The sequence below is a fragment of the Cetorhinus maximus genome, chromosome 2 (assembly GCF_964194155.1).
Source record: "Cetorhinus maximus chromosome 2, sCetMax3.hap1.1, whole genome shotgun sequence".
In the NCBI taxonomy this organism is placed as follows: Eukaryota; Metazoa; Chordata; class Chondrichthyes; order Lamniformes; family Cetorhinidae; genus Cetorhinus; species Cetorhinus maximus.
In genome coordinates this window covers 69,719,261-69,735,892 of record NC_135880.1, presented here as the reverse complement: position 1 = coordinate 69,735,892, position 16,632 = coordinate 69,719,261, and the positions used below count along the sequence as shown (strand labels likewise).

Here is a 16,632-nt window from a genome sequence, read left to right as displayed (position 1 = left end):
GGAAACCAACAAAGGACCACCAAATATTTGACAAAAAGGGAAAAACTAGAATACAGGAGTAAAACTAGCCAAAAATATATAAAAGCTCTTTCAACCTGGTTTAAGCATATAAAAAGGAAGAGAGTAGCTTAAGTAAACATCGATCTCTTAGAAGCAGAGACAGGAGAAATTATTGTGGGGAATGAGGAAATGGTAGAGACAATGGACAAATATTTTGTGTCTTCTACTGGGAAGACAGGCACAAGTTTCATACAAGAAATAGACAGTAACCTAGGAGCTAAAAAGAGTGCGGAAATTAATATCAGCAGATAAAAAGTATTGGAGAAACTTAAGGGACTAAAATCTAACAAATCCCTGAGACCTGATGGCCTACATCCTAGAGTTCTAAAAGCACTGGCTGCAGAGATAGTGGATTCCCTAGCTATGATTTTTCAAAATTCCTTAGATTTGGGAATGGTCCCACCAGACTGGAAGTTGGCAAATGTTACCCCATTTTACAACAAAGGAGGTCAATTAGGCTATCAGTTGTTAGGAAAATGCTGGAATTGATTAAGGAAGTCTTAAATAATGCACTTAGAAAAGCATAGCAGGCTTGAGGAGCCGAGTGGCCCACTCCTGCTCCTAACTTGTACGTTTGTATGTAGTATGACTAGTAAAACCATGTTGACTTGTTTTAAAGGGAAACCCTGTTTGACAAATTTATTAGAGTTTTTTAAGCTTGTACCCAGTAGGGTGGATAAAGCAGAACCAGTGGATGTAGTATATCTGGATTTCCAAAATGCATTTCATAAGCTGCCACACAAAAGGTTGAGGCAAGATAAGTGCTCATGGAGTTGGGGGTAATATATTATCATGGATAGAGGATTGGTTAACAGATAATAAGCAGAGATTAGGCATAAACGGGCATTTTCAAGTTGGCTGGCAGTGAATAGTACAGTGTTGCAATAATCAGTGCTGGAGCTTCAGCTATTTACAATCTATGTTAATGACTTGGATGAAGAGACAGAGAACAATGTATCTAAGTTTGCTGATGATGACAAGCTAGGTGGCAAGGTGAGCTGTGGGGAGGATCCAGAGAGAGGCTACAAAGAGACATATAGACAGGTTAGGTGAGTGGACAACAAGATGGCAGATGGAGTATAATATAGGGAAGTTATTCACTTTGGTCATTAGAATAGAAAAGCAGAATATTTTTTACAAGGTGTGAAACGTGTTAGCATTGATGTTCAAAGACACTCGGATGTGCTCGTACAGGGACGCAGAAGGTTAGCATGCATGTGCAGTAAGCAATTAGGAAGACAAATCGCATGTGGGCCTTTATTGCAAAGGGATTAGAGTATAAGGATGAAGAAGTCCTACTATAATTGTAAAGGGTTTTGGCGAGAACACATCTGGAGTAGTGTGTGTAGTTTTTGTCTCTACATTTAAGAAAGGATGTACTTGCATTGGAGGCAGTACAGCGAAGGTTCACTAAATTGGTCCCTGGGATGAGGGGGTTGTCCTATGATGAGCGGCTGAGTAAATTGGGCTTATATTCTCTGGAGTTCAGAAGAATGAGAAGTGAGATGGCAGCACACTGCCACCTTCCCAAGGGCAATAAATGCTGACCTAGCCAGCGACACCCACATCACATGAACAAATGTTTAAAAAATCTCATTGAAACCTACAAAATTCTGAAAAGGTTTGATAGGGTAGATGCTGAGAGATTGTTTCCACTGGTCAGGGAATCTAGGACATGGGCACAGCCTCAAGATAAGGAGCCAATCATTTAGGGCTGAGATGAGGAGAAATTAAATACATTTAAGGCTGAAATAGACAGATTTTTGAGGTCTCAGGAAATCAAGGGATATGGGGAGTGGGCAGTAAAGTGGAATTGACACCCAAGATCAGCCTTGATCATACTGAATGGCACAGCACGCTCAATGGGCCATATGGTCTACTCCTGCTCCTATTTCTTGTGTTCCTTGTGAAGTTCCTCGTCACTAATCTCACAGGTCTTTTCTGCACCCTTTCTAAAGCCTTCATACCCTTCCTACAGTCCGGCGCCCGGAATTAAGCACAATATTCCAGTTTAGGCTGAACCAATGTTTTATAGAGGTTCAATATAACCTCCTTGCTTTTATACTCTGTTTTTATTTATAGAGCCCAGGATCTCGCATGCCTTTTTAGCCACTTTCGCAACCTGTCCTGCCACCTATAATCATTTATGTACATATACCCCTAGGCCTGGGTTCTTTCATCCTCTTTAGAATTGTAACGTTTAGTTTATATTGCCTCTCCTCGCTCTTCCAGTCAAAATGTATCACTTCAGACTTCTCAGTGTTAAATGTCATCTGCCACATGCCTATTCCAAGTGACTGTTAAAGTTCGTCCTGGGTTGTCTTTTCTAAAATCTTCCCCACCATTTAGGTTAAACTGACTGACCTGCAGTTGATGAGTTCATCCTTACACCCTTCTTTGAACAACGGTGTAACATATGACAGTGATTTTTTTTACTCAGTTACTAAACTTGTAGCAATATCTGAACCATACATCCGTAATGTAAAGTATTAATTATCATGGCATATCGAGGTTGCAAAATATAAACCTGAAATCCTCAACATATACAGTGGAGATTTCTTGGGAAAAGAACTTCATTACGAGCTTTTTACATTGTTTACTTAATGGAGTGTTGACTATTTGGCGTGAATATGTCCACGAAGAGCAATATTTATTTACTAATCAGTCAAGTGAGTAAAACAAGGATAAGATGCAGACAGTTCAATTTATTGGTTCGCTTACTTTCTGTCATGCTCAATTCTTCTCTGTACAGCATTACATCCCCCTTCAGCTGTCACTACAGCTGAGCAGCAGCCCAGAGTCGCATTATGTGTACCTTTCAGAAGGTTAAATGCATGTTGTGGCAAACCAACCATCTAGTACCAGAGTATAGCTGAAAGGCAATTTCTATACTGACAGCGCCATTTATATTTAGTGTTATGTAAAATTAATAACTCCAAATATAAATTACATGACCTTGGCTAGTGAGCTGTTCACTTTAAGAATGTATAAATTCAAGTTGATCAAAAAGATCATTGCAAAACAGTGGCACTGATGAAATGAACTATACTGCTTGTACTCAGGTTGTATTCACATAATTCAGAAGGAGGTTTATGCAGTTAACCGGATGGTGTGGACCATTGCTATCTTGACATTCTTCAGTTGCTTGAATAAACAAATTAATCATCAATGGACGGCAAATATTATATTGCACTCTTTGCTGATTGTAGAGGAGAAGAATTTACAGTCTTTACTGCCAGGTAAATAAACAGGCTGTCCAATGGAGCAGGATAAAGCATCCAGCCTCAGACAGAAAACCAATACAAAACAAATTGGATGCTTGGGATTTACTTTAAGGATTTTCATGCAGTACAGCAACAGTTATAATCCTTAGGTGTCCATCACTCCAACCTTGGTTACTTACATTAGTCAATTTCTAAGCGAGAAGATTACAGCTGACTTAAACACAAGACTTTGTAGTCAAGATATAGTAGCTGCAAGGCTGGGAAATTAAGTCTCACTATTTTAAAAGCAGTAAATACTCTGTAGTTAAGAAATGGCTACCATTCATTATATCTCAATAGAAAATTAACAGTCCAGTTGAAACAGCTTTTAAAAATTACTTAACAACTCCCATTTCTTCTACGCATTATTTCTACAAATGGCATGTTGTACATTGTCAGTTTTCAATGCTCCCACAATGCTACTGTGTTTTTTGCTGGGATCTAATGGAACCGTGAAAGTAAGAAGTATAAACCTGGTAAGTAGATGCCCAAGTGGCTTGTTCCAAATGCTTTAATTTATTAATCAGTTAAAAAGTTGCTTGCCAAGTTTTTCATTTAAAAAAAAAATGGCAGCATCGAGGTATTCCAAGGTGCAACATCTTGGAATGGCACAATGAGGATACACACTGTTAATTCCAGCAACCTTTTGCTCATGGCTATGTCTTCAGTAAAAGGTAATGACCAAACAATTCACGTATGATCACTTGGAAATAAATGCTGCAGGGGAGATTAGCCTAAATTACTCCCAAACACCTTCAAAAAATTGATTTTATAGCAACACTGGTAAATATTTGGATCTGACAAAGGCAAAAGATAATCTCAAATAAAGCTGAAAGCTACAAAGAAAAATTGTTGTGATCAACATATCGGACAATTTCCAAAAAAAATAAAAGCTGAAACTTGCTGGAAAAGTCACAGTTTGTTAATGACTCAGTGGCCAGTAAATTCATGTAATTAAGAGATACACTATGAGTTCTGAACCTCCAGAACTTGCTGGTCAATTTATGACACTCCACCATTTGCTTCACACAAACAGTATCTCGCCCCAAGCCTACCCATTTTTTTTTGAAGAACTTACATACATACATATGAAATAGGCCCCTCAAGCCTGTCCCACCATTCAATAAGATCATGGCTGATCTGTTTGTGTTCTGAATTCCACATTCTCATCAACCCCAAATAACCTTCGATTCCTTTGCTTAACATGAATCTATCTAACTCCACCTTAAAAAGTATTCAATGACCCCGCCTCCACCGCTTAGTGAGACAGAGAGTTCCAAATTCGCACAATCCTCAGAAAAAATTTCTCCTCACCTCTGTCCTAAAAGAGTGACCCCTAATTTTAAAACAGTGCCCCCTTGTTCTGGACTCACCCACAAGAGGAAACATCCTTTCCACATCCACCTTGCCAAGACCATTCAAGGATCTTATATACTTCAATCCAGTCACCTCTCGCTCTTCTAAACTCCAGTGGAAACAAGCCCAGTCTGTCCAACCTTTCCTCATAAGACATCCTGCTCATTCCAGGGATCAATCTAGTAAACCTCCTCAGAACCGCCTCCAACAAATTTGCATCCTTCCTTAAGTAAGGAGTCCAAAACTGTACATAGTATTCGAGATATGGTCTCACCAATGCCCTGTATAACTGAAGCATAACATCCTCACTTTTATGTTCAATTCCTCTCACAATAAAGGGAAGCAGCCATTAGCCTTAATTACTTGCTGTACCCACATACTAAATTTTTGTAACTCATGCACTGGAGCACCTAGATCCCTCTGCACCTCGGAATTCTGCAGCTGTTCTCCATTTAGGTAACACTCTGCTATTTTATGCTTCCTGCCAAATGAACAACTTCACATTTTCCTACATTATGCGCCATTTGCCAGATTTTTGCTTATCTATCTATCCTATCTATATCTGCAACCTTATGTCCTCCTCACAACACACTTTCCTACCTGATTTTTTTGTCATCTGCAAATTTAGCTACCATGCCTTCGCTCCCCTCATCTAACTCATTGATATAAATTGTAAAACGTTGAGGCCCCAGCACAGACCCCTGTGAGACTCCATTCATCACATCCTGCCAATCAGAAAAAGACCCATTTATGCATACTCTGTTTTCTGCCAGACAGCCAATCTTCTAGCCACGCTAATATATTACCCCCTACACCATGAGCTTTTATTTTCCACAATAACATTTGATGTGGCACCTTATCAAATGCCTTCTGGAAATCCAAGTACAGTACCTCAACTGGCTCCCCTTTATCCAAAGCACGTTACTTCTTCACAGAACTCCAATAACTTGCTGGATTTGCACATTATTTGCGCATCAAATTCACACAGTACATTAAGGTTGATAACAGAGTATAAGTACCCTTTTAATGATGCGGTAATTACTAATTCGAAGTCAATCAACCTGTACAATCCAAAAAGGGACCAATTCAACCTGCAGGTAGCAAATTCTATTTTGGGATTTTAACAATTACGAATTCAATTTTTTTTTGACTTTTCTTTTCTGTCTCTTTCTCTTAATCCAATCTTTCTTCCTCTCTATCTCTCTTTCTGTACATGATTTGACTAACTCGTCACCATTATTCACCGTACTTTTGACATTCCTCTGTTCCTTTCTCGATCCTTAAATCTCATTGGTTAAGGAGACATTTGGTCCTGGCGTTCACTAAGATCAAAGATGCACCTTCAATTTTTCCACAACATTACCAACTCACATTTCCAGCAAGTTATATAGCACAAACTTTTTGAGCTTAAGGGAGCAGAAAGAATCTCATTCTCAATATACACATGAGATTCCTCGCTGAAGCATGCTTTGGTTCTTCGTCTTTTTGTATAAAAATGATAACAGGCTATAGTTGCAAATTTAATACAATATTTCTAGTACAATTATATTGTTTGTAGCACAGCATTCAGGGCATCTAAGGATCCTTTCAAATATGAAACAAGTTACATTTTCTGCAGTCTTGTGTATATACCAATAAAACCTACAAAGAAACAGAGAAAATGTGCAGCAAAATGTGGACTATAGATTAATCACAGCTGAATGATTTGAGTAAGTATTTTACGTACAATTAGGGGGAAAACTTGTAATCTTTTGATAAGCCATGTTTTTCTAGGCATACATCAAAAGCATTACTTATTTTTAAAAGTTTTTTTTACAAGATGTTCAAACTGTTTTAAATTTATTAGTTCAACAGAGAACATTCTAGAGTGTGTACACAAGTTAAAATCCTGATATTTATTGTAGTATTCAGATTTTTTTGAAGTGCAGATTAATTCACTAAAACATGTGTACTTATTATTACAATCAAAAACCAAACCCAGTAATTTAGGGCTCCTGATGTATTTGGCTACTGATGGGAAATCCTTTTTTTTGCATTGTGTCTATTGCACAGAGATATGGCCCAACTGGACTATGCTGTGCTTTTTGATCCACAAAAGCTTGTATCCCTGCACAGATTTACTATTGACAATGAAAAATTAGGCTACAGTCATTGGAATATTCAATGTTCTCAATAATAAAACTGTTACAGGCGAACACACACTCTAAACCAGAATGAAGATACTTAATTTTTGCTGGTAGCGAATACCTACCTATATAGGATTTCTGACCAGGTGGCACTGGAACAAATGTGCAAAAGTAGCTATCCGACTGTAAAAGAAGAAAAAAAGGTTTCTTCAGAACTCTTAAATGATAGTATTTTAATTCAACCATTTTTAAGTTCCATTTTAAAATACAGAATTAGTTCCAAATTAAGTAAAGTCTCGCTGACCGCAGGGGTTACATTCGCATCATATCTTGCAAACTGCGAAATCGTGAAGGGGAAACATGTTTTTGAATGAGATTCAATTCGCTCTTTTCTAGCCATGTGAGGGCAGTCCTGAACTCTCCAGCAAAAATGTGATGCAGTACCTGTATAGGACAGACGGGGAGCCTCTGAGCATAGTGTCATTGCTCTTGGCAAGAGATTACCAATGCATGCAAGGTGCATGGATTCCTTGAATTCTTTCTAAAGGGTTAGTTAAGAATATAGGGATGGGAAAACAAGGGGACAGGCTTATAAAACACAGAGGCATAGAGTTAGGTTAGATGCTAGTGAAGACTTAAGATTGATTAGAGGCATTATTGTAGATCTGGACGCTCTGTCATGGCTGCCACCCCCCTGGGAAAAGGAGAGAGAAGAAACCGCGGATAAGCAAGTGCTGCTCACGCGATGGGTGATGTTGTCTACAAAGTAAAAAGCACAGGCAAGTGAATTCGCGAACAAGGGAGTTGCAAATGGCGAGACTTCACTTTACTGCAAAATGGACAAATATCTGGAGTTACTGATCTATTTCTTTTAAAAAAAACATTAAAGAGCATTTTATTAAGTTAGTGCACCTATGTGCTGTGCCACAGGCTGGTAGCACATGCTTCACAACCAATAATGTACAAAACAATGAATTTCTAAAACCCAACTAAACTACCAGTACAGGACAAACTTATCAACAGAATAGTAGCCAACCAGTGGTGAATTGCCACACACCACAACCATACCAGAGTGTAAATAATCCATCAGCAATTACTCTGTTGTGAGATTTTCCTCATCAAGCACCCAAATTACAATCTCATGTCAAGACCTATCAAAGCTTTCACTTATTAACCTGTAAATCAAAATCTGTGATAACAAATTAACTGATTAAGGTGTCATCTCAACAGAACGTTTCACTCTCCGTTCAAAGGTTTTAAAGCTTTGAGGAAGTAACACGCAATATAGATAAAGGGGAACTTGTAGATGTGGTGTACTTGGATTTCCAAAGGCATTTGACAAGGATGAACATCAAAGGTTACTACACCAAATAAGAGCTCATGGTGTGGGAGGTAACATATTAGCATGGACAGAGCATAACAGGAAGCAGATAATAGAGATAAATGGGTCATTTTTGGGTTGGCAAAATGTAACGAGTGCACATAGGTGCACTAACTTAATAAAATGCTCTTTAATTTAAAAAAAAAATCAGTAACTTCAGATATATGTCTATTTTGCAATACAGTGAAGTACCGCCATTTGCGACTTCCTTGTTCGCGAATTCACTTGCCTGGGCTTTTTACTTTGTAGACAGCGTCACCCATCGCGTGAGCAGTGCTCGCTTATTCACGGTTTCTTCTCTCTCTCCTCTTTTCCCGGGGAGATGGCAGCCATAACGGATGTAATGAGTGGACTGCCACAGGGATCAGTGCTGGGGCCTCAACTATTTACAATGACTTGGATAAAGGGACCAAATATATAGTTGTTAAATTTGGTGATGACACAAAGATAGGAAGGCGAGTAACTTGTGAAGAGGACATAGGAGTCTGCAAAAGGGCATAGATAGGTTAAGTGAGTGGGCAAAAATATGGCAGATGAATTATAATGTGGGAAAATGTGAATTTGTCCACTTCGGAAGAATAGAAAAGGACAACGTTATTTAACTGGAGAGCGACTGCAGAACTGTGCAGCACAGAGGGATCTGGTATATGAATCACAAAAAGTTAGTATGTAGGTACAGCAAATGATTATGAAGACAAATGGAATGGTGACATTTATTGCAAGGGGAATGGAATATAAAAGTAAGGAAGTTTTGCTACAATTGGATAGGACGTTGGTGAGACTATATCGAGAGCACTGTTTGCAGTTTCAATCTACTTATTTAACAAAGGATATAAGAGAAGATGCATTCAACTGATTTCTGGGATGAAGGGGTTATCTTGTGAAGAAAGAATGGACTGGTTGGTGTATCCATGGGAGTTTAGAAGATTGAGAGGTGATTTTTTTGAAACATATAAGAATTGACAGGGTGGATGCTGAAAGGATGCTTCCGCTTGTGGGAGAGGCTAGAACTTGGGAACACAGTTTAAAAAGGGGCCTCCATTTTCAGAAATAGATGAGAAGAATTTTCTTCTGAGGAATCTGTGGGAATTCTCTTCCCCACAGAGCAGCGAAGGCAGGGTCATTGAATATTTTTAAGCCAAGTTGGACAGATTCTTGACTGACAAGTGAGTTAAAGGGTATAGGGGGTAGACAGGAAAGTTGACACCACAATTAGATCAGCCATGATCTTATCAAATAGCAGAGCAGGGACTTGAGGGGCCGAATGGCCTACTCCTGCTCCTAATTCACGTTGAAACGTAAAAATCTGCTGCTTTCCTGTAGTTTCTTTCAAACTAGTTGCATCTGCATTACATCTGCATAGACTGGCTTTGACAATTTGCCTTGGTGCATGTGTGAAATACTAGTGTCCTGATGGTAGCAGAAGGCAGTGTCATGACAGCAAACAAGACATCATCATACATGTGTGCGGTGATGTTGAGTCACCAAGTCATTGACAATAATATAATGCTGACACAAATTGCACATTTATAGCCCCAGATAGACCAGCATCAACCAAGATGATCCAATTAAAAATGAGTTTTCTGACCCTTGAGCCACAACTGAGCTTTCAGGTGATACTGCATCAGCACACAGGATCAACAAACACACCAAGTAGATAATATAGCACAATTTTGCTTAAAATGGCAAAAAAGCTCTCTCTTCCATCCTCCATAAGCGATTGCAGTCATTGGTTTTGTATAAATTTTTAATGTTGCAACTGTTTAATGTTTGCATCTAATTTATTAGCATTATCAGGCTATATAGCACAAATAACTACAAGATTTACAACAAAAAATTAAATTTAATACAATTACTATGTAGATGCTGAAAATGAATCCTTAATTGAAAATCTCTCTGACAGAATTGCAACCTTTTCTAGACATCAATTCATTGCTTTCTCTTTAAAATATAAACCAGATTTCAAAATTAACTATTGCTCTGCTGGGTTGGATAGACTTAGCAATGGATCACTGGTGATAGCATGGAACTTATCCAACAGATCAGTGAATGCATTCCACTGCCAAAGCATACTTCCCATAATGTGCTGACATGCCACAGCAAGTAAATTTTTAATCTCTTAGGTTGGCAGATGAGAAGTTTTTACATCGGATGAGTAACCTGTGTCAGCTTCTGCTGCAGTGCTGGAACAATTCTGAGCCTTGATTTATTGATTTGTTTCAGTCTATATGGCAAGATTCCAAATTATTCCTGAATTTGGCTCTAATTTACATCAGGCAAAACTGCTTACACTAAGTGTTACAATAGTCAAATGGCTTTGATAAAACTGTGAATGCATTCGATGGAAAGTGGTGCTCAATATTATTCTTCCAAATGCCAAATTACAATCATTAGGTTTCTCCAATAAAGTATTGCGCATTTGGTTTTCCATCATCCAATGTCCCTACTGCTGCTTTGAAGATACTGCATGAATTCTCATCAGATCATGCCTATACAGAGTACTGTGGTTTATTCCATCTCCCTCCACTTTGTGTCTCCAAATTATGGATTATTTGTTCTTGATTAGATTGTGTTTATTACAGAAAGTAAGGACAATTTGGATGGCTAAGATTGAAGTGTCCTATAATAAAATGCATGAACGCAATGAAGCTGCATTTAAGAGGAAACTAGATAAGCACGTGAGAGAGTAAGAAATAGAAAGTTATGTTGAAAGAGTTAGATGAAGAAGGCTGGGAGAAAGCTTATATGGAAGATAAGCACTGGCATAGGCTAGTTGGCCCAAATGACCTGTTGCTATGCTGTGCACCATGTTTTTTTCATTCATTCAGGGATGTGGACGTCGCTGGCTAGGCCAACATTTATTGCCCATCCTTAGTTGCCCTTGAAAAGGTGGTAGTGAGCTGCTTTCTTGAACCGCTGCAGTCCATGTGGTATAAGTACACCTACAGTGCTTTTAGGGAGCGAGTTCCAGGATTTTGACCCAGCAACAGTGAAGGAACGGTGATATATTTCCAAGTCAGGATGGTGAGTGGCTTGGAGGGGAACTTCCAGGTGGTGGTGGTGTTCCCATCTATCTGCTGCCCTTGCTGTCTAGGTGGTAGTGGTCATAGGTTTGGAAGCTGCTGTCTAGGAAGCCTTGGTGAATTCCTGCATTGCATCTTGTAGATGGTACACACTGCTGCTACTGTGCATTGGTGGCGAAGGGAGTGAATGTTTGTGGATGTGGTGCCAATCAAGCGGGCTGCTTTGTCCTGGATGGTGTCAAGCTTCTTCAGTGTTGTGGGAGCTGCACTCATCCAGGCAAGTGAGGAGTATTCCATTACACTCCTGACTTGTGCCTTGTAGATGGTGGACAGGATTTGGAGTGTCAGGAGGTGAGTTACTTATTGCACAATCCCTAGCCTCTGACCTGTTCTTGTAAACACAATATTTATATGGCTAGTCCAGTTCAGTTTTTGGTCGATGGTAACCCCAGGACGTTGATAGCGGGGGATTCGGTGATGGTAATGCCATAAAAGGTGAAGGGCGATGGTTAGATTCTCTCTTGCTGGTGATGGTCATTGCCTGGCACTTGTGTGGCACGAATGTTACTTGCCATTTGGCAGCCCAAGCCTGGATATTGTCCAGGTCTTGCTGCATTTGGACATGGACTGCTTCAGTATATGAGGAGTGACGAATGGTGCTGAACGTTGTGCAATCATCAGTAAACATCCCCACTTCTGACCTTATGATGGAAGGAAGGTCATTCATGAAGCAGCTGAAGATGGTTGGGGCGAAGACACTATCCTGAAGAACTCCTGCAGTGATGTCCTGGAGCTGAGGCGACTGACCTCCAACAACCACAACCATTTTCCTTTGTGCTAGGTATGAGTCCAACCAGTGGAGAGTTTCCCCCGATTCCCATTGACTCCAGTTTTGTTCGGGCTCCTTGATGCCACACTCGGTCAAATGCGGCCCTGATGTCACTCACACCTCACCTCGGGAGTTCAGCTCTTTTGTCCATGTTTGAACCAAAGCTGTAGTGAGATCAGGAGCTGAGTGGCCCTGGCAGAACCCAAACTGGGCATCAGTGAGCAGGTTATTGCTAAGCAAGTGCCACTTGGTAGCACTGCTCATAACCCCTTCCATTACTTTACCGATGATCGAGAGTGGACTGATGGGGCGGTAATTGGCCAGGTTGGATACGTTCTGCTTTTTGTGCACAGGACATACTTAAATATATACCTTATTCCTAATACCCAAATACATATATGATTTTCTTAAACTCTGTCTATTTCCTAACACATCTTTGGGCTACACAGGCAATCTGCTGTTTAACATCCAACTGGTGAACCCCCAAAGAAGCAGAATTCCGAGCATCCTGCTCCTCAAGCCCGTCTCTTCTGGAAGATTTCCTACCACTACCTGCAGAACTGACCAATCTGTGTGTGCCTACTTCATCTTGTGGTACCAGCAGCGACTGTGAAGCAAACTCTGCAACTCTGGTCTTCAGCCAGCTGCACTCCAGCTACTACGTGAATGAATTCCTCAATGGGCTGTGACTCTGGAAATCACATAAACTCATATCCATTTCTGTGGTTCTTATACTGTTACTACCCATAGCTGTAAAACCTTTTTTCCTATTCCCCCCCACTCTGTGTGTGTGTGTGTGTGTGTGTGTGTGTGTGTGAGAGAGAGAAGTTGCAAACACTCCTCCCCCAGGTTTTGAATGTGAAATAACGTAACCTACTGAGTTATTAATAAATATTAAATTAGTAAATAAATAGCGGGTTATTAGTAAATGGGATCACATAAATTGAGGGTTTGGGAAAACACACTACCATATACTTTAAAAATAATTCAATCACCTTCTGCTTATGGATAGCTGATTAGAGGAAATAAGTACAGTTTGTCTGCCTCTCTCCTGTCTGCAAAAATAGTTCTCCCTGAAGGATTTTCTACCTAATTTTGACAAGGCCATAGGTTGTGTCAGAGAGTCTGGAACAACGTCCTCAGTCAAATGAGTTACTGTAAGGTCCTAATGTCCACCTAACAAATATCTCTAACCTGATGAACAGCATCAACTTTTCACATGTCTGTACTGATTTGTGAAATGTGGTGAGGGTATTGGACAACATTCCACTAAAAGTGTGTCACAGACAGTAAGTTACTTTTTGAATTGTAATTACATTTTTTTTATGTTGGTAAACATGGCAGCCAATGTGTACATAGCATGGTTCCAAACAGTAAATTAGATGAATAGCCAGTTAATTAATGTGTTTTTGATGGCCCTCTTTAGGACCGAATGTTGTCCAGAATGCCAGAACAACAGCGCTACTTGATCTATTGCATTCACTTGTGCAAACTGAACCTTGATTTAATATCTCATCTGAAAGATGGCACCAATAAGAATGTATGACTCAAGTGTCAACTTGGATTTGTGTGCTTGAGTCTTGGAGGACTTAAACTATAACCTCTAGTTCAGAGGCAAAAGTACTACTACTGAACCAAGCTGAAAGATTGTTACATTAAATGGTCACTCCTAAATAAGTGAAAATGATTTTTCCATAAATGCAGTTTTGTCTTATTAGTCAAAACAGATCAAAGCACTTTACACAATGAATTAATCTAAAGTGCAGTAATTCTTGTCACTTAAACAAAGTAGCAACTAATTAAAAAGAGTGGACTAAAAAAGAACTTCACCAGGGCATCTGAAGAACTAATGAAGCCTTTTCAGCTCGATCTTGTTTTGTATGTGGCGCAAACCAGAGTTTACAAGGGAGGTTTTCCTTCTAAAAACAGCTGCTGCCTTCCAGCACTGTGCTCTCAAATCATATACAAGGCAGATTCTGATTTCCTTGACAAACAATGAGATTATAAACATCTGTACTTTTCCCACTCAATATTCATGCTTAAAATTTTAGGGTATATCATTTTAAAATATTATATTTCTACCTTTTTTTAAGGAAAGTAAAACATTTGGAAAACAAAACATTCCAAAGTATCTGATCGCAATATTTTCAAAGTGAACCAGCTACAAAGTAGAAAAAAATACATTATGGCCGTGTCAAACAATTAGTTCAGTGATTAAATTTCTAATTATTGAAATATAACTTTTACCTTTCCTCAACTGCTACCGCTCCTAGAGCTTGAGTGACATTTGGCCTCTTCAATTGTTTGAAGCCTTGCCATTCAAAGCACACTGCCAGCCTCCTATCCTATCCTTTTCCAGTACCTGACCTCCCTCTGGTTCCTTCTTTTTTGCGGTCTTGCCCATCAGCATGTTATATATTCAACTCTCTTTCCTGCCAACCTCCTTCTGCCCAGCATTCCACACACAGTTCTGCCCCAGACATAATTCGCTTGTGCCTCTCTGTTTCCTAAACTGGCACGCACCAATATATTTTTGAAGAGCTTAGAGCATTATCATTTGCTATAACTAATATTAAAAAAGGACTGCTAATTCCCAGACAAAAACAAAAATATCTGGAAAAACTCAGCAGGTCTGGCAGCATCTGCGGAGAAGGACACAGTTAACGTTTCGAATCCGAATGACCCTTCAACAGAACAGTTCTGTTGAAAGGTCATTCGGATTCGAAACGTTAACTATGTCCCTCTCCGCAGATGCTGCCAGACCTGCTGAGTTTTTCCAGGTATTTTTGTTTTTGCTTTGGATTTCCAGCATCCGCAGTTTTTTGCTTTTATCTGCTAATTCCCAACTTCATTCAAGGAAACAGCTTTAAAAATGTCCTACAGATGGAATAAGATTAACTGCCTCAGCTAGTTATCTAACTCAGCCTCACCCTCAACCTTGACCTACACTTCAACTCTCGAACCAGGCCCAGTTTTCTCTGGCACTTATCCCATCATTGAAGTCACTGCTTCCCAAACAAAAGCCCCAGAGCATGGCCAAATGCAGCCTAAGCAAGGTCTTGTGCAGTTTAACTGTGAGCTTCTTCTTTTGTTCTATTCCTTTAGATACAAAAATCAAAGATTCTGTTTGTCTTTTTATGGTCTTATCTACTTATGCCAACACCTTGAATGAACTGTGTACCTTTATACCAGATTATTTTCTGTCTCTACGCAATTTAAAATCTTATAATTTCGGAGATATGTATATATTATATATTGTTCCTACTTTTAAGATGTGTTATTTTATATCTTTCTGCTTTGAATTGCATCTGCCATCTTCAGTCTATCCTGGTCACCAAGTTCTGCTCTCCAACTATCTCTCTACCCATGTAGTTCAGTAGAACGTGGCCATATGCGACATCCACTGTATTTCTTTCATCTTTCATCTCCTATTCATTCAAATAATCCTGTAAGTTTGGCCAAGCATGACGTCCCTTTTAGAAAGGTGTACTGACTGACCCTGATGTTTCTCTAATGCTTAATAATTTCTTCCTGCATTATACAATCTAGTAATATAAAGTAAAGACTAGTTGACTTGTACTTTCTTTACTTATCTGTTACCTTTTTTGAAGAGGAATATCTCTTCTATCAACCTCTAGCACAGATTTTTGCCCCCTTTGGAAAATTATGGTCAGAATTATTCTTTCCCCAAGCTTGCCACAGGTTTCTAGAATATAAACCAACAAGTACTTGTGATTTAAGTCTGAATAATTTCTTTATTACTTGTTGAATTATAGCCTCTACTTATGCCAATCAAGTGCCTATGGTACCCAATTCAAACTGTGATTGTACTCGAAAGAGTTGCAATCTGTGACTGTTGATAACTCGAGAGAGTTTCCACCTTGGTAAGTTTGTTACTCTTATCCAGTTAAGAGCCCCTTTCTTCAACTTATATTCTTTTTCCTATTCCTTTTCTTTATTCTGATGAACTTAATTTTATTGTGGTTATTGTTACCCAAATATTCCCAAACTTTAAGTTGCCTACTTGACCCATTTCATTATCTAGTCATTTAGTGCTTCCTTACTCGTCAGAGCAGCAATATATTGACTGAAAAATCAGACTTGAATATACTGTAAAAAAAAGTGCCCTTTTCCCACCACCAATATTTTCTTTATTTCAGTCTATAGTTCTTTACACTATGAAATGGTTCGGTCTTGTTTTGGTCCTTTAGCAGTATTTTTGTATCAGGGATAATGCATGAGGTTTTAAAAAGAACTATATTAGTCTCTACTTATTTTGTTACACATGTTGTGAAGCTTGCTATATAGTCTAGCTGGTACAGGGTCGAAGGTTTAAGGTAGGACCCCACACGTACATTATAACGATGACTGCACCTTGAAAGTACTTCATTGGCTATAAAGTGTTTTGAAATATTATGAGGTCACAAAAGGGACCAGTTAGTGCACATTTTTCTTTCTTTCACACCTAATTTTCAAATAGCCTGACAGCCTATTTTATTTTGAATTAGGCCATTAGTCATGAATTTCTAATGAATCCTGGGCACAGGTTGTGAGCTATAAAAAGGCACAAAAGCCCTCAGAGTACAAATGAATC

The 16,632-nt window shown here is 39.1% G+C and overlaps 1 protein-coding gene across 3 annotated transcripts in view; it reads right to left on the bottom strand.

Moving 5' to 3' along the window:
- Positions 1 to 16,632, bottom strand: part of pam (peptidylglycine alpha-amidating monooxygenase) — a 353,785-nt gene that overhangs the window by 233,389 nt on the left and 103,764 nt on the right. For all 3 annotated transcript variants that reach the window (XM_078565974.1, XM_078565966.1, XM_078565978.1), the window contains exon 4: positions 6,931 to 6,988. In XM_078565974.1, coding sequence (XP_078422100.1) covers positions 6,931 to 6,988 — 58 coding nt within the window. The remainder of the gene's footprint in view (positions 1 to 6,930; positions 6,989 to 16,632) is intronic.